The sequence below is a fragment of the Rissa tridactyla genome, chromosome 8 (genome assembly GCF_028500815.1).
Source record: "Rissa tridactyla isolate bRisTri1 chromosome 8, bRisTri1.patW.cur.20221130, whole genome shotgun sequence".
NCBI lineage: Eukaryota > Metazoa > Chordata > Aves > Charadriiformes > Laridae > Rissa > Rissa tridactyla.
Genome location: NC_071473.1, coordinates 37,883,686 through 37,902,448, shown reverse-complemented (window position 1 = coordinate 37,902,448; position 18,763 = coordinate 37,883,686). Strand labels below are relative to the sequence as shown.

Sequence of the window (18,763 nt, the reverse complement as noted above, 5' to 3'; positions counted from 1 at the left end):
CACTGTCCGATGTTTAAGGAAGAAATAGTGAGTGGGAATTCTTGTAATTCTAACTCGGTGGAAAAAAGTAATGGAAATCTTCTTCCATGCAGGTTATGTTAAATCTGTTTCTGATCTTCTGAGACAAAAGCGCTAATCAGGAAGTATCTGATACCATAAGCAGCACTGTAGCCCTTGCATTCTCGTGTTAACGTTCTGCAAGACCTTCCGTCGCTGAAGAAGTAGAAAAACATTTCATATAGTAGAAAAACACACCTTTACAAATACCTATGTTGTATTTTATTGTGGAATGTTTCCTGGGCTTTTCAGGCAATAGGGATATTCAATGCACAAATCCACGCTTAGCTGAATTTGGAGGTTTCATTTGCAGGATGTTTGAGAAGAGAAGCTGTGGTCACAGTTGTACCTTAAACTGGTTTCGTAACTTGAGTTGGATCAGGTAGAGCAGAGCACAATAATTTCCAGTGGAATAAGGCAGCAGAGAGTTAACTCCCCCTTTTCAAATGGGCTGCTGCTTCTCTACAGCTATCCAGAGGCAGTGCCTCAGCCAACATACTTGGACGTGCAAACCAGGCTTGGAATAGCTGCAATATTCCCAGCTACAGCAGCAGGGACAATTTCCCTCTGTTACTATATCCCAAAGCCTATTGGTGTTTTGGTTAAACCTCCTTCAGTTTGTTTTAAACTTCTCTTAATCTCAGAAACTGAACAACTAATGAAGGTGATGAATGTGTCTGTATGCTCAGAATGCATAAATTCGTTCATAGGCTCTTTTCTGAATGTCTTTATGCATTATTTTACAAGGGCTCTGGGGCTCCTTATACTTGGTTCTGTGGGGAAGGGGAAAAAAAAAGGATGGTGCCATATCTTTGATCTTTGCAGATTGTCTGTGCAAGAATTGGTATTTGCAGCATCCTGGCTAGGAGGAATCTCATAATCCGTTCATATCACATTAAGGTCTAATTGCAGATATTGCAGATAGGATGTTGCAGCAGTAGAAAAACAAAGCAAGCAGAAACGGTTGGTGGAAAGAGAGAGTAAAATATACAGTGGAAATAAATTTAAACCTATGATCACTTCATCAAAAGCAAGCTTGCAAAGCCCTTTAGTTATGGGAAAACTTTTCTTCTCCTTAATTTCCTGTGGGAAGGGAGAAAACAATTTGTTCATGGTTGCACTTTTTCTTTTCAACTAGAAATGGGGTTTTTTTTAGGAAATGCTTGACCAGTTGTGGTGACAAGGCTAACTCAAGAATCTTTTTGTTTCCCGAAACAAAGTGGGCTTGTTCAGAGTCTTGGGAACCTGAAAGTAAAATGAGAGGTTCATGTGCTACGATTCTGTTTTTATTTGTTTGTTTTAACTTTGAATTTGCTTTAACTTTAAATATGCTTTTGAAACAGGAGAGCCAGTGAATTACAGGGGCAGACAGATGAAGTTTTTATCAGTAAGTACAGGAAGAAGTAGGATGTAAATAAACATTAGTGACATACCAATCTGTTGCATCCTTTTCCTCTAACTTCTGTATTTAAGCCTGAACAGTTTCTTAGGAAATGACCCCAATATGTCCACTTTGTATTTCAGCATTTATAGTCTGAAATTTGCCAGAAAAATTCACCAGGATAATCACATTCTGAGCTGTTTCTATTACAGCTTTTCTTTAAGACTAATGAAAGGATTAGTTGCTAAAATTAAAGGTCTTCCTTATTTTGTGTAGCTGTGCAGCCCTAAATATCATACTGTAATAAGCTTGAATTAAAATCCGTGCTTATTAAAACTGAACTAAAATATGCTATTATAAAAAGGAGACTATGTCCTGAAATTCCATATTGGGAATTAAAAATTACTTCTCTTCAAAAACCACAGGTTTCTAGTTTGGGTCTAGATCTCAGTGTGTCAAAACCCCATGTTCTGCTCAGCTTCAAGGTCCATTAGGTGCCTTGAGAGGCCTGAAAAAGGCTGAAAGAAACGCATGTTTTCACCATGAGAAATCAGAGGTTTTGGCTTTTCAGCTGCATAGTACTTTGTTCTTCAGTTTGAGCTACCTGCATACAGGCTCTTTTTTTGCACCAGGTTGTGAATAGGACATGGACTGGTCTTGAGGGGAGACCGCCTATGGCAGGGAGCTGCAGGCTCTGCCTGCCAGACACAGAATGACATTTACATCTCTTTTTTTTCTTTCTCTTTTTCTTTCCTTTTGTCCTTACTACAGTGTCATTTCTGCAGTTTATCATGAAACTCCACCCCAATCTGGTACCCTTAAAAGGAGGTGAAAATTAGTGATGAAAATACTGTCTACTTACTCCAAGTCGTATTGTGGACTTTAAAAGCAGGTGTTGAAAGCTTCAAATAGTCTAAATTTAACCTTGCAGTAAAGAAAACCCCAAAACATTACAATACTGTAGAGACCTGTTGTTCTGAGTACCTCTTAATAGTTTGACTTCTAAGTATCTGCAAAAATAAAATAAAAGTGAATTTCTATGGTTATTAGTTTAGTAAAATCAAACACCAATAGATGTAATGAAGGATTTAAGGGAGAAAATATCACATTTTTTCGCAGCTTGTCAGTCACAATGCGTCTTATACTGTGTGTAGGCTTATAGTTTTTCATTTTGTTTTTTAAGACTGGGAGCATTTAAATATTTCAGGCATATGAGGACAGAAACCTGTTTTCGTCTCCTGGAATTGAGTTTTTCTAGCTAGAAAAAGGTCTGCCTCTCTTTTATGAGACTCAGTATTAGACAGTAATGCCACAGAGGGGTTTTTTTTTGTGTGTTTTATAACTGCTAATCTCTGCCAAAACAGCAGTTCTTCTGTGAGTATCAGTAACTTGAAAGAAAAGGCATGTTCAGAGCGTTGAATGTGGTACTTCTCGGTGTAAAGCTCCTGTTACGCCACCCTGCCTACAGCCTCACAAAGAGGATTACACAGGCTCTGTTGTGTCTCTTAACCTTTCTTTAAATCATTTTGTGTGCGTGCAAGACAGAGGTCTCATGGAAGTGATTTTTAGCTTTGAATTTTTTTTATTGTTCTTTCTAAGTCTCTGGCTGGAACCACTTTGTGCTCTCTCATTTCTTTTCCATTATTTCCGTTGCTTAGAGCAGCCATGTCTGCAGCGCTTGGGTTTTGGTGCTTTATCCACGTGTTCTCATGGCAGAAGCACAAAAATCACCTTCATTCTGTGAAAGGAATTCTGCATGTGGTGCCCCAAACCGCAATGAAGTAACTTCCCATGTAATTAGCTAGTACAAAGTTGAGGGAAAGGCTAGCCCCAGAGGAACAAGCAGTAGCAGCTCCCCATGTTTGTTACGGCAGTCACCTCGTTCCTCCTTCCCATCCCGCTTGCCTCCTTCTCCCAGCGGATCGCAGAGCTCTGTGTGCAGCGGTACAGCTGTAGTAAGCGTGCACTTGTCCTTGCTAAGTGTTTGGCTCTGTGCTCTCCTGTCCAACTATTGCACTGGTAACCTAGTGGGGGAGAAGTTCTTGTGGGCGAGACCACAGGGAAAACAGCCTGGAGATGTGGGAGAGCATCCCTTCCAAACAGCTTCCAAGAAAGGGGGAAAAAAAAAAAAAATCCATGCAGGAAAAAACCAACCAACCACTGACCAACCAACTCTGCGGCTGTTTTTGTGGTTCTGCTGTCCTGGGCAGGTGGCAGTTGTACTTAGGAGTAAGGAGGGTCCTTCTATATCTATCTGTTCACATTAGTACAAATGACTAATGCTATTCTTTTGCACAGGGTTGTTATTTAAATGTCAAAGGTAGCAGTTCTAGGGCAGGCAGTCAGGCTGTGACTCAGTCTAGGTACGCACAGGGAGACATTAAAGAAAATGGGATTTTGTTGCTAACTTCGAGTTTAGCACTGTGAGGGTTTGATAGCTGCGGGGCGTGGAACTGGTCCCCGTCCTTCAGCGCTTCCCACAGCAGCGACAGCCCTGGGGAGGCGTGTGAGGAAAGGCTCCGGAACCGTGCTGCCGGGAGGAGGCTCCTGTGGAGCTGAGAGAACTGTAAGACCCCCCACAGCTTGTGTTACTGATGATGGTGGAGTATTTGATGATTGTCCACTGGAAAATATAGAAAGTGAGAGCTGGGAGGTCCTGTCCATTCCCTGAGTAACTGAGCCTTAACTTTTACATTTTGGCAACTGTGCAAAGAGCACCAACGGAGAGGAGTGCTGCACTGAGATAAAGCCTTCTCCTCTCTGGCTGCCTTCACCAAATCCCAGGCTAGGTATGCAAAACCGGTAAGAGCTCCTGGGAGGAGAGTGTGGGAGGCCAGGGGCTGCATCCCTCCCTCCCTGTGGTTGGAGAGACACTTTCATTGTGAGCTCTGTGCCGGGCTCTGCAATGGTGACCCCTGGCCTTCCCCACAGATGGAGATGATGGGGGCTGCTTGCGCTGGTGTGGGGAAGGAGAGGGGTTAATGCATGCCTTTGACCATATAGGCAGCAGCTGATACTTGAGTTCTGGGTATAGAAATGTCTGTTATCTTCTTCAGAGAAATGTGGCTAGAAATGATCAAGTGATCGTGTTGTATATTCATGGCCTGTGACACTGTCCTCTCGGATTTGTAAGGTGTAGGTCTATACGAATTTGTATGCTACAAGTAAAAAGTAATAAATCTGATGCGTCTTTATACTGTCTGCTTTGGTCTCCTTCTGCTCTGCTAAGCCATTCTTCTCCCAACCAAGGGGAGACACGCTCTGTGTGGTAATATACATCCCGTCTCTTTCCCCTCTCCATGTGTGCACACAAGCTGCATATTTTACTTCAGAAACGGCAAATTTTGGTCACAAGTTCAGCATCTAAAATGATGATTTTACCACATCCTGCTTGCACAGGAAGCTTATTTTTTAAAAAGCCGATAAGTTGAGCCCTCTAGATTTTGTCAAGACAAAAAGCAAAGCAAGCTATTCAAAGCTGCAAAGAGGTTTGGATTCTCACATGATCAGTTTGCCACTTTGTCTGGCAGTGAATATGTTTAAGTTGAAGTGAAAGCCTCGCTGCCTGCTCCTGTGCTACCTGGACTAACCAGCTTCCTGTCATCATCAGGCTGTGATGATAATATGAAAAAATATTTTCTCCATTATGCTAAGAGAGTTGTGTTTTTTTTTTTTTTCTTGGTTAGCTGAGTTGTATTTTTCTGAGGAAGGATTATTTCTTCATTAATTGGGGAAAAAAATTATACAGTACCATTTGGTCCAATAAATAGGTAATAACTATTTCTCACTGTAAAACATCAAAACACATTTAAAAAAATTGTGCCCAATATTCACATAGTAACAGCAAGACTTTCACTTGTGCAGTGGTACTTAAGGTAAAGGAGCCAATCAATCTGGCAAGCGATGTGGATGCTCAGTAGCAAGGAGTGGGAGACATTGATTGTTATTGTGTTAGATGAAAAAAAATGAGAGAACTTGCTCATAATGTAACAAGAGACCTAAAATGTGCTGTGCGAGTCATGAGGAAGGTGCAAAGCATTTAACAAATGCTATTTTGTTTAAATGCAAGGTACTACAAAATAATGTTAGTGCTGGATTTCATGTGTTCGGACTGAAGCAGTTATTCTTACAGAATCGGATTTTGTGCAGCGTACTCAATTGTTGCTATTCGTGTTATTAATACAATCAGCTACAGCACTTTACCTTTCAGATATTTCAGTTGCACAGAGCAGGCCTTAGTGCTTGCACTGTGAAGTGGCAAAGATACATAAATATGATGTGAGATGAAGTGAGAAGACTTCTGTTTTGATGCTGGAGTAATGCATCATTTCAGAACATATCCTTTGAGATGAGGATTGAGTTGAGTGAAATGATGGACAATGTGTGACAGGCAACAAAACATAAGGAAAACTGGAACCTGCTGAGGATCTGTATGTCACGGTGTGATTGTTAAAAAAACGGTAAAATAACCTGCTTACCAGTCAACAATACTGATTTTTGTCTTTGTTTTCTTGTAGGAATGTTTACCCTTGCAGAAGTTGCATCGCTCAATGACATCCAGCCAACTTACCGTATCTTGAAACCATGGTGGGATGTATTTATGGATTATCTAGCTGTTGTGATGTTAATGGTTGCCATTTTTGCTGGAACCATGCAGCTGACCAAAGACCAGGTGGTCTGCTTGCCAGTTTTGCAGTCTACTGTAAATTCAAAAGCACAACCCAGCACATCAGGGAAGGCTGACTTTACCACTGTTGAAACAACCACTGGTCAAGGAGAAGAAGCATCAATGAGAACGGTTTCCTTTGGAAGTGCCCCTACTGTAACACCTGACATACCTCTGAGCAGAGCTACCTCTTCTCAGTATCAACCCACTGAATCAGGCCAGGAGCTGAAGAAGGAGCGGAAAGATTCTTCAGGCCGTAAAACAAATTTGGATTTTCAGCAATACGTGTTCATTAACCAGATGTGCTATCATTTGGCTCTTCCTTGGTATTCAAAGTATTTTCCCTATCTTGTTCTCATCCATACTATCATTTTAATAGTCAGTAGCAATTTTTGGTTCAAGTATCCCAAGACTTGCTCAAAAATTGAGCATTTTGTGTCTATATTAGGGAAGTGCTTTGAGTCCCCTTGGACTACAAAAGCATTGTCTGAAACGGCATGTGAGGACTCAGAGGAGAACAAACAGAGGTTAACTGGTGCCCAGTCCCTGCCCAAGTATGTTTCCACTAGCAGTGATGAAGGAAGCCCAAGTGCCAGCACTCCCATGATAACAAAGTCTGGCTTCAAATTTTCAGCTGACAAGCCGATGATCGAGGTTCCCAGCGTCACTATTTTAGATAAGAAAGATGGCGAACAAGCCAAAGCGCTGTTTGAGAAAGTCCGTAAGTTCCGGGCTCACGTGGAAGACAGCGATCTGATTTACAAGCTCTACGTTGGCCAGACTGTCATCAAGACTGTCAAGTTCATATTTATTCTCTGCTATACTGCAAACTTTGTCAACACCATTAGTTTTGAACACATCTGCAACCCGAAAGTGGAACACCTGATTGGCTACACACAGTTTGAATGTACGCACAACATGGCTTACATGTTGAAGAAGCTGCTTATCAGCTATATTTCCCTCATTTGTGTCTATGGTTTCATCTGCCTCTACACGCTTTTCTGGCTGTTCCGAATACCTTTAAAAGAATATTCCTTTGAAAAGGTCAGAGAAGAGAGTAGCTTCAGTGATATCCCTGATGTCAAAAATGATTTTGCATTTCTCCTGCATATGGTAGATCAGTACGACCAGCTGTATTCTAAGCGATTTGGTGTCTTTTTGTCAGAGGTAAGTGAGAACAAACTACGGGAAATTAGTTTAAACCATGAATGGACTTTTGAAAAGCTGCGGCAACACGTTTCCCGCAATGCCCAGGACAAGCAAGAATTGCATCTCTTTATGCTGTCGGGGGTCCCTGATGCAGTGTTTGATCTGACGGATCTGGAGGTGTTGAAGCTGGAGCTGATTCCTGAAGCGAAAATCCCAGCGAAAATTTCCCAGATGACGAATCTTCAGGAGCTTCATCTGTGCCACTGCCCTGCGAAGGTCGAGCAGACTGCCTTCAGCTTCCTCCGGGACCACTTGAGATGCCTTCATGTGAAATTCACAGATGTTGCAGAAATTCCTGCGTGGGTGTATTTGCTCAAAACCCTCCGTGAATTGTACTTGATAGGCAATTTGAACTCTGAAAACAATAAAATGATAGGGCTCGACTCTCTCAGAGAGTTGAGACACCTTAAGATTCTCCATGTGAAAAGCAATTTGACCAAAATTCCCCCCAATATCACAGATGTGGCACCACATCTGACAAAACTAGTCATTCATAATGATGGCACTAAGCTTGTGGTACTCAATAGCCTTAAGAAAATGACTAATGTTGCGGAGTTGGAACTGCAGAACTGTGAACTGGAGAGAATTCCCCACGCCATCTTCAGCCTCTCTAACTTACAGGAACTGGATTTAAAGTCAAATAGCATACGCACAATTGAAGAAATCATCAGTTTCCAGCACTTAAAAAGATTGACTTGTTTAAAGCTGTGGCACAATAAAATAGTCAACATTCCTTCCTCCATTACCCACATAAAGAATTTGGAGTCTCTTTATCTCTCCAATAACAAACTCGAGTCCTTACCTGCCGCAGTGTTCAGTTTACAGAAACTTAGGTGTTTAGATGTAAGCTACAACTCAATCGCATTGATTCCAGTGGAAATAGGTTTGCTTCAAAATCTGCAGCATTTTCACATCACGGGAAACAAAGTCGACGTTTTGCCAAAACAGTTGTTTAAATGTGTTAAATTGAGGACTTTGTGTCTGGGACAAAACTGTATTACCTCAATCCCAGATAAAGTTAGTCAACTGTTGCAGCTGACTCATCTGGAACTGAAGGGAAACTGCTTGGACCGTCTGCCAGCCACACTGGGGCAGTGTCAGCTTCTCAGGAAAAACGGGCTCTTGGTGGAAGATCACCTCTTTGATGCTTTGCCCCCAGAAGTTAAAGAGGTGTTGAATCAAGACACAAGCATTCCCTTTGCTAACGGGATTTAGGCTGAGGTGGAATGTTCTGGTAGCTGACTTCCAAACAGCAAATGCTAAAAAGTATGGCAATTGTGAGACCATGCATTTTAGAAAGCAGAATTCCTTGGAAGGCAGGACTACTAGCAGGATTAGAAGAGGTGTAACCGAGTGTTCAATGTTTGCAGTGTTTTAAAAGATTCTTTCCAAAATTTTCGAGAGGATAAAGAACCTTAATAATCTCAATTCTTTTTTCCTTAAATTGTTTGTAACTTGGATGCTGCCGCTTTTGAATGTTTACAAATTTGCTTGCCTGCTTAAAGTAAATGATTAAATTGATGACCTTTTCTTACTATGCAAGTTATTCTTTAAGGTCTGGATTTACTTTAGTGCATTACGGGGGGTGGGGGGGAAAGCAAGGTTAAATGTTGTATATGGTATGGTTCTAACAGCACTAGAAACACATGTGGATGTGTGTTAGCGTTCAGCCATCCTCAGCAAACGAAACCAGTTTGGCTGTGCTTTGAACTGCACCAGAACCACCATTTTCCTGCATTTAAGGTATGTGGTTTGCATCAGGCCAAGTGTGTTTGCCTTCATCCTTCATCCTCAAGGCCTCATGGTTTTGGGTGAGACTTTTTCTGTGGTTTAGTGTGCTACTCCTTCACACTGGCAAAGACTGGTCACATTCCCGCAGCTAGTCTCTCCCCCAGCTTCCTCTGTCCCACGCAGCAGTGGGTGGTAAAAGGGAGAATACTGCCACTTGGCTTTCAAGTGGGGGATATTGGAACTGTTTTGCAAGATGACTTTGAAAGCCATTAAACACCAAGTGACTTTACTGCTCATGTTTTGTTCCTCTTCCCAGTTTTCATCTGGGAAACTCAAGGCATTTTACAAGTTGGTGATTGTTTTGTTTCACAGCCCTTGCTTAGGGACTATGGTGTCTGCTCCATTTTCTAGACTAATGACACAGACATAAGAGTTATGATTTACCCAAATGTAATGTAGCTTTATCGCCTGTTGTGGTGTGTCTTCCACACCTGGACTTTAACCATAGGACCATCCTTCTCCCCCACCCCAGTCCAAACAATTTGATGTTTTTGAACACTTACGCACTGTTAGAGAACCCTAACCGTGTGCCAGATAAATCATCAAATAAAGAAAAAAGCAGACAGTAGTGAGCGTGGGATTTATTTTTTTTTGGTGGTGTTTTTTTAACTGAATTTGCATTGCCAGAACCATTAAAGAAATACAATCCATTAAATCTGCGAAATCATCAGTTGTAAATCTTGGCCATTTACATTCCATATGTGCAGAAAAGAAGTACTATGCTGGGAGATGATTACATGATTACTCATGGTTTAAACACAATTCCCTATTGTAGTGCGGTCAGGACTGAACTAGTCTGTCGTTCAAGGGACTGTTCTCACACAGAAATCCTCATGCACAGCGATTTCTACTGTAACTTCACCAGAGCTGCCCTGACTTACACCACTATTAATGAGGGGATAGTTTAGGCCTAGGGGCATTGAGCAGTCGGGAACATTTCAAATACTGCTCTTACGAATCTTGCACATTTTATTGTTAATCATTTACTGTTAGTCGTGCTGGGAGGACTGTTCTCAGCTGTAGGTAGCAGTCTCTGAATACATACCTGCACCGTGTGGCATGTATTTCAGAAGACCGGTTTATGAATAGTGGTTTTCCTGCTTCTTTGGGGGATATAGTCTGTTTGCTACTTGCCAGCAGGTAGTAAACTTGGGATGTTGACAGTTCTGCAACACCAAGTCACAGGTCTGGCAGAATACTTGCAGTTACTGATCTGTCCTCCACTGGGAAATTTAGTGCTAATCCTCAGAAAAATTTTTTTAAGTAGAATTTAAGGCTGCAGCGGATTTTTTTTTTTTTTTTTAAGAAACTCCTTCATGTGTTTATTTTTTGCACATAGATCACTTTAAAATTGCTGGACTATTGACTCTTTAGAAAAACTGTGGAATATACTATTGATGTATACTTTGTATTTGCTGTTGAGTGTTATTTCAGCTTCCAAGAAATTGTGTGTAGGAGGGAGGAAGAGTTGGAGGATGACAGTAATTAAAATATTTAGAAAAATAGTTCTATTTTTCATCTTTTTTTCTTATTTTAATAGCAGAGTCGCACAGAATGCGGCTGTGGGTTGATCCAGCTTTTAAAAGCTTTTTTTGGTGTTTCCGATTCTCCTACTGTCCCTACTGATGTTCAAAAAATAAACCCATGTCCACTTCATATGAGTATGGTATACATAATTTAGACCACTGTTTTGACTAGTTATTAGCCAATTGTACTTCTTTAGACGACTTCCTCCAAAATAAGTACGTGTTAAAGTTAATTTCAGGCTTGTGATGCTTGCTTAGCATAAACTCCATTCTTGTTTTTAGGAGAGCTTTCTCAGAGTGGGGAGGAATTGCCCATCGTCCCCATGTCACCTCCCCCTAAGTCCTTCCTTCTCTTTGTGACTGTTTATAATGTTCCTATTTCCTGTGTGTCAACTGACACAGTCTTGCTTTAAAGTCTTGGAAGTTCATCTCTTTTCCATGTAAGGCATGTGAAGTATATTTTGCATTTCTATTTGATTTAATAAATAAGATGTTTATATCTTCCTCTAATCTATTTTTTTTTAAAGGGGGGGAAAAGTGTGTTTGCATAGTAAAATCTCTGATTTCAAGTATTTTGCGCCGAACTTGTTCTGTAATGCCTATAATAAGGAAGAGGTATGAGTTGCTGTTCTGCGTCCTGTAGGTATGGTTCCTAACTAGAATACAGTACTTCAGGATAAGGTTTTTTCTTTTTTTTTTTTTTTTCTAATTTACGTAATCTAAATGACCTGCCACTGGGGTGGCAGTTTTTATTTGGCTAATGGAGTTTTGCAGAATATATGCAGGGTCCCAGAAGAGAAATGATTGTATTCATTCAAATGAAAGGAAGTAGGAAATTGCCCATTCTGTTTGCTCCTGTCACTGTAACATATTTCTGCAAAGATCCTTTAATTTCCCAATAAATTGGAAGATGCCTTTTGGAAGATGCTTCCTGTGATGCAAGTACAGCTGTGGCTGTCCTGAGCAGCCATCAGGTCTCTTGGTGCAAGGGAGGTTGCTGACACTCATGAAAGGCTCTCTGCCGCTAAGTAAATGGCTTTGCAGTCCTGAGGTGCCCTCCCTGGTAGCAAATGGGGAAGCCCGGGCACTGTAAGTCACGTCTGGTTATGGGGGATTCACTTTGTGGACTGTATTTTTAATAAAAATCTTACAGAAATAGCTGTTCTGTATATTGTGTTTCCATGAATGTGCACAGAAATTAGTGGTGTACGGTTATGTGAAGGCAATGGGCTGGACTCTGATTCTTTTACCTAAAGTCAGGTCAAACAAATGAGGTGTTCCTACAGCTGTGGTGTTGACCATCATCCTGACATCTTGCAGGAGCAGACTTTGGCTTTCAGACCTCTTGGTTGGCAAGACAGGGAGCTGTGCAGGAACCTGACAGTCCTGAGGGTAACTCTTCTGCAGCTCGTTGTGGACATCAAAGATGAGACTTCTGTCAGGTCTGTGGGATGTGAACCCGTGAGGGTGCTAAAGATGAGAACAAAAACCTCAAATTTGCCGAGGCATCCCATTGTTGATGGCGGAGCAGTTGGGCACAGTGGCAGTGGGTTGAGAGTAGTTTATCTGGGCTGCTGTTGCCCAGTGCGATGGGATTATTGCTTGTGCCACCACTGGCCTTGAAGATGACATGGAGCATGGCATTGCTCTTCAGTCCAAAGCAAGGAGGGAGGCTGAATCCGTGACTTGAGACCTACTTTTGGTTTTGGCACAGCCTTCTCCTCACCTGGGGAAAAGGGGATTAAAAAGATTTAAATTTCCTGTCTATAAGCTGGGGATTCTTTAATGAAGGTAAAATGCATGAATGATTGTGAAAAACACAAATCCGGTGGAAACGAGGTCATGTAGAAAGATTCAAGAGGCACAGGCAGTCTTGTCATTAGCTGCATGGCTGAGCCCTATCAACGCGTTTCTAATATGTGATCCCAGAACGATTTGATCCAGCAAACTATCATAGGCAGGACTAGAAGATGCCTCAAAATGTCTTTAAGCCTGCCACCCTGCCCCATGCAAAATAAGGTTCCCTAATTTGTTCCTGCCAGATGTTTGGTAAAATGTAGGAACGGGTTACACAGTGGTGGAGATTCCAGCTTCTTTAGGCAGGCTGTTTCCTTAATCATCTTCCCTGTTGAAGAAACACAGCTAGAACCTTAGCCTGGCAGCAACTGCTGATGCTCAGTTTAGGCCAAACTAAATGCTTAGAACCGTATTAATGTATTTGCGTGCAGAAGTACAGACTGAGACAGACTTCTGCACGGGCACATTGCGTCCCAAGCAGCTTGGGAGCACTGAAGTTTGGAATTCCTTTGAAAAGAGCTCTGAGGGGCAGGTAGCATCAGTCTAGTTACAGATAGAATGCAAAACGTTGCATTCTCCAATGATGGCAGGGCCATCTGCAACCATGGTGCAATGCATTTATGGCTGGTCTGCCTCAGCTTTGGCTGGTGGTTGACATCCTTACCCTTGCAGAGCCTGGGTGGTCTCTTTGTTCAGAAAGACATTTTGTGAAGGCATTTAAATAAAATGTTTTCTCAAGCAAGTTTGGTGTAGGAACATGCAAGGTGATCCTTAAGATGACCAGTATTGAAAGAATTGAAACAAATTCTGTAGTGTTTGTAACCTTGGCATTAACCCCTTGCCTCTGACTGTGAATTGATGAAATTGCTGCACGAACTACTGATTAGCTTGCAGGGTTCCCTGAATGATTGGCAATTTTAGCACTGCAGAAGAGTTGCCGGTTCAGACTGTCCACTTGTGCTTGTACAGTGTGTTCAGCGCTTAAAACTGAAGACATCAAACACTGATGTTGCAAAACCCTGCGGGCTTATGCTGTGACCAATTTCCCAGGACGGCAAATCATTCCCAATGCTGCTAAAGGGAGGGAAAGCTGTATTACTGAGTACAGTTGTTTCTGTAGCAAAGACGAGGCTTTAGAATTAAGCTCAGAAACAGATTTTCCAAGCTGATTACAAACACGCACCCTTTCCACTATAAAAGTCATGAGAGATGTCACTTCTGGCAGAGAGAGGCTGAAAATAGTTCCTGTAACTCGGCCAGGCATGGGTGCAGAAGTGGCAGCTCTTTAACGCTGCACATCAACACAATGCAACTCAAGTGAGGATCTTTAAAACCACAGGCACTGGAGTTTGGCCAGGCTGCATCTCCCTCCCTCCCTTCCCTGAAGAGAACAGCCCCTAAGCCCTTTTGCAGTTACTAGAGCCAGGACCTTTGTTCTGTCTTGCCTCCGACAGCACGTTGCCCCTTGATGCTGGAGGTAACGTAGGGTTATTGGTTTAATAATGACTGTTTGGGAAGAATGCCATCTTCTAAATTAACACCATGGTCGCTTGCAGGAAGTCTGCCAGCACAGAGCAGGTCTGTTTCCATAAAATGAACATGTTGTGCCCATAAACAACAAAATCTTGAATTGGGATTGGGTTGCATAGGCCATTAGGAATAAATGCATGAACACGTTGCGGTTCTGCTAACCAGTTCTGGGTAGTTTTGCTGCTTCAGGTGGTTGTAAAAGTTGATTTCAAGACCTTTTCCCTAACACCATCCTGCAGTGTCTCACGAGCCAGCGCTGCTGTCCTGGGGCAGGCTGGCTTGTCCAGAGGGTGCTGCTGGAGCTGAGGTGGGAGAAGGCCTGGGTGCCGTGGCCTCTGCCAGCATGCCGTGGAGGCTCCCCTCTGCTGGGGCAGATGGATTTATCTTGCTCCTCCTGAGGCATCGTGCATGGAAGATGCAGCACGACATCGTGTCCTTAGCTACTAAATAAAGGGAATGCTGTTGACTGTGACCTATTGCCAAGTGACGCGTCTGAAAGATGGGGAACATGATAATAGGAGGAAATGCAGAATAAGGCGGGGAAAGAAAAGGAATAAATAGTCCTGAGAGGAGGTAGAATCCCCCACCCCCAGCTCAGAATTTCATAAGTTTTAGAAAGGTGGTGTAAAATCTGGAGTGCAACTTACAGCTGCTCCTGCCCAGAGGCAAGCTCAGACCTTCAGGTCACCCTAGGACTTTTTGACTCCTTTTTTTTTTTTTTTCTTCCCTTTACTTCTCTCCCCGCTGTCTCTCAGACAGGGCCATGGGTGCCTGCACGGCTGCTGCTTGTGTGCTCTCCTTCCCCTCCTGCTCCCATGCAAGTATCCGCGATAAGCTCATCCCTACAGAGCTGTTAATGCTTATCCCAGCACAGCCATACCCGGGGCTGCCCCCCTCCCTGGCTGCATGCAGCAGCGCTCTGCAGGGAAAGCCTGGGCCCTATCGAGGGACGGAGTCTAATCTTGGAGCTGCAGCTTCCCCTCCTGAAGGGATTCCCCCTCCTCTGGCTGGCAGGCGATACCCGAGCGGGGCAGAGCCCTGCCAGCACCAGGAGGCTGAAGCTCCCTCCCGGCTCCCAGCTTCCCGCTGTGGGGCTGCTGTGTGCAAGTGCTGCAGATGGGGCTGGTGGGGGTCTCGCTGGGATGTGGGACCTGGGCTGAGGCCTCCCAGCGTAGAGCCGCTGAGCCTTGGGTCCTACAGCCAGAATGAGACTCCTCAGGGGCAGTGTCTTCACGCTGTGCTCCTGGGTTGCCCAACCGGCCTACCCCTGAGCGGGTGGCCCTGCAGAAAGCCTGGCCGCACCGACTTCCCGGCATCCTCCACAGGAAGGAAATTCAGATGCGGTTTGCAAGGCGACTTTGGTCTGATGGCTGAGCAGGGGAGAGCGGCAGGGTGTCGCACAGCCTCAGCGTGCCTCTGCGCAGGGCCAGGTGACTCTGCTGCTCTCCTTTGCTCTTTGGCTTCTCTGAGGTCCATGGGATATACCTGAAGGTGGTGGCAGCTGGTCTTCAAGCCCTCCAGGCTCTTACCTATCATGAGATTTTTATCATGGACTTCTTCACGCTCTGTAGCTGCAAGGACATCCTACGGATGTAAAATGCTGGGCAAGTGGAGACTCCGGGTACGTGCCCAGGTCTGTAGGGCTGTAATGTGTAACAGAGCTGGAAACCGGATGCCTCTCAGGACTTCAAGTATTAACCTATTAAAATTGGGAAACGTGCTCTAACGAAAGGCAAAGGCCAGCTGGGTTGTAAATTGATCCCTGTCAGTATTGATGTTTATGTGTATTTGAGACCTAGAAAATGCCGGCATGATCTGACCCAGGAGAATCAGATACGCTTCCAGGCTGTCTTTGTTCTAAAATCTAGTTAATTGGCTTTAAATCTGAGTGTATTAAAAGGGTGTGAGGTGGGACTGTCCCTGCGAGCCAGCCCTAGTGCGGGCGAATAATGCACACGCTTAGTACTTGGAAAAGTTCCTCGCACCTTCAAAGCTATTTTTGCTTATGTGATGTCTGAGTCTGTGTGTGCCTCTCACCGCAAACTTCCGCCCGCACACAGAGCATGGGTGTTTTCCTCAGGTGCTGGTGGTCTGAAAGCACAGTGACGCAGTGCCATTCCTGCTAGACAGAGGGGAACTCCAGGAGTCCCCACAGGCATCGCATAAGGAGCCTTAGTGCATCCTCTCTCAGGGACCGCTCTTCTTTCAGTTGCGGACCAGTAAGGCTGACAGGCTGCAGTTTGGAACTAGAACTGTACAGAAGAGGCCTTAATTAAACCATTTTTTCTGAATTAATTAAAAGACTGCAAAACGGTCACGTAGACAGCAGCGCTGCATCACAGTTTGAAACCTGCCTTTTTCCTCCCCACCAGGCGGTCAAGCTAAGCTTGGCCACCTCTTCCCCAGCAGAACAGGTACGATCCCAGCTGGGGGGTCTCTGCAGGAGCTACCCCTCAGAAGCGCACCCACAGTGAAAGGTAAGTGCATCTCTTCCAGGTTACCATCCCACATAGATGAGGTCCTTGTGCCTGTGGCGCTTTGTTTATCTTTGTGCTTGTGTTGAGCAGCCTCAGCAACATGTTTAACTCTGAATATATTCGTTTAATTAAATGCTTTTAACATTCATTACGGGGCTGCTAATTGCTGACTCCCCCAGCAGCAGAAGGCATGGGGTGTGAAACACCGGTGAACAGCCCGGGTGGGACCACTCAGTGGGTCCCAAAATGAGCGTTTTAGCCTTACAATCTGCCGCTCGCACCTCACCCGACTGAGAAAGGGTTTGCTTGAAGGAGACCTGAGAGACCCAGTGTTGCCGCAGTTGTGCTGGGCTGCAATCAGTGCTCCTGAAAGCCTGGAGGGCTGCTGCTATTATTAGCAAAATGTTGGCAGCGTGATTAGCTCTGTGCAAGACTCAAAGAAGCTTAAAGGATGAACGGAGAGATGCAGACTGGACTTAGGCACTGCCTATTATAAAACGGTGGCAGCCCTATGTGAGTGGAAAAAGGTGTGTAGACACTGGTTCTCTACTCGTTATCCTGCCGGCCACAGCACTTCCAGGGATTGGCAGCTAACGGGCCTCGGTGCGAGCTGCTGCTCCTTGCTGTAGGAGAGTGGAGCTGGCTGGGGCGGGCAGGAAGGATTCCCCACGCTGGGATGTGCAGCGGGGCTGGGCAGGTTTACGAGGACGTGGGGTGAAAACGCCTGAGCCTCGAGGCCATGGGCTGTCAGCAGCCCCGCTGCCTGCAGGGCTGGCTCAGTTCCTCGTAGTAGCTGTGGATTACGCATCTTGGGAAAGGAAAAACAACCCTAAACACTTGGTTTAGTACAAAAGTATTTTGGTGTGGTGCTGTTTTGGAGGTTCGCAGCCGCGAAACTCCTGCTACAGGATATTGAGGATGTTATGAGTTTTCATAGTCTCAAGAGGATGTGTTGTGGTTTGGGCTGTTTGTTTTAGAGAGTTCAGTTAGTTAGAAGAGGCTTAGCTGAAAAGTAAAATTACTGAAAAGAAAATTGGTTCTGTTTTACCTCAAAGCAGGACAGGATGCAAAGGAAGTTCATGGGAGAGAACTCCAGGGAGGATTAGTGAATACATGGAAACCACCATGGCATGGCCCTGGCTTTTGCCCTGATTTTCCTATTATCTGCAGCACCTCCTGTGGCTGCTGTCAGAACAGGAGGCTCTCCGAGAGCATGCCCTGGTGGAGAGCAAAGAGCGGCTGTGTGCTGCGCAAGCCTCCTTCCTCCCCTCCGGATGCACCACAACTACAGCATCTGCTCATGGCCCGTGGCACGGCAGCGTGGCTGCTGGCCACGGGAATGGCTTCAATTCCTCCATCATGACAGCTTTATTACAGGCTGCTTGGGATAACTCTCTGTGAGAGAAAACCTAATTTCTCTGTCCTTCTCTGCCTCGCTTTGGTCCATCCTCCACGGCACATACCCCTTTTGCTTTTTCCAGACCAGGCTGTGGTGGGCGCAGAGGCACCATCTGCTTGAAGGGAAGAGGCGTTACTCCTCGGTGTAAGCTACAGCCTTTGATTGATAGATACTTCCTTGGTTGTGTGACACAAACAGGGCCAGACCGCGGTATGTGCCCCAGCTGCTCGCCTTTGTCCTTCTTGGGGGGCTCCTCGCTGGCAGTGGCCCCTCTCCTTCCCACCCCATGCAAGATGGACCGTTGTTTCCTGGTTCCTGAGCGGTCTGGGCTTGCACAGCCTTCAGAGGCTGGCCACAGCATGGGCTGCTGCACAGGAGACAGGGAAGGAGCTTCAGGCTCTGCTAGCAGAAGATACTTGAGTCCCACACGTGCTCACACAGGGGAATGAGGGACTGACAGATATCCCCCCGTCCTCCCCGATTTGTGCCAAAGAGAGGGGTATGCTCCTGCCGCGACACCCAGAGGAGAGGAAGGAATGAACGGTTGGTGCTTGGCTTTTGCTGATTTTGTGTCTCTCCAGACCACAAAAGGACCCAGATGGGGCTCCTGCCCCTCGCCTGCATGCTGGGGGTTGCTGGGGGGTGTGCTGCATTTCGGGCACAGTAAGCCAGGCATTTTGGAGCTCTTTGGAGCTGAGTTTTAAATGCAAGCGTGTTTCCAGCCTGAGCAGAGCAGGGTGGCTCTCGCTCTCTCCTGGAGCAGTCGCCATGTTTGGAGGTGCAGTTCTTGGTTCCTTCTATGAGTTCTCAGGCAGTGAGAACACTTCTAGAGGTGGCTAAATGGCTGTTAAAGGCCGGGCTGGTGGAAATCTCCTGTCTCAAACATTGCGGGGTTGAAATCAGGCACAGCTTGTGAGATTAATGCGATGA

The 18,763-nt window shown here is 44.9% G+C and overlaps 1 protein-coding gene across 9 annotated transcripts in view; it reads left to right on the top strand.

Moving 5' to 3' along the window:
* The window catches only part of LRRC8D (leucine rich repeat containing 8 VRAC subunit D), a 55,060-nt gene extending 43,305 nt beyond the window's left edge, over nucleotides 1-11,755 (top strand). For all 9 annotated transcript variants that reach the window (XM_054211829.1, XM_054211835.1, XM_054211832.1 and 6 more), the window contains one exon: nucleotides 5,956-11,755. In XM_054211829.1, coding sequence (XP_054067804.1) covers nucleotides 5,958-8,528 — 2,571 coding nt within the window. In that variant the 5' untranslated portion in view covers nucleotides 5,956-5,957 and the 3' untranslated portion in view covers nucleotides 8,529-11,755. The remainder of the gene's footprint in view (nucleotides 1-5,955) is intronic.
* The last annotated feature ends 7,008 nt before the right edge of the window (nucleotides 11,756-18,763 follow it).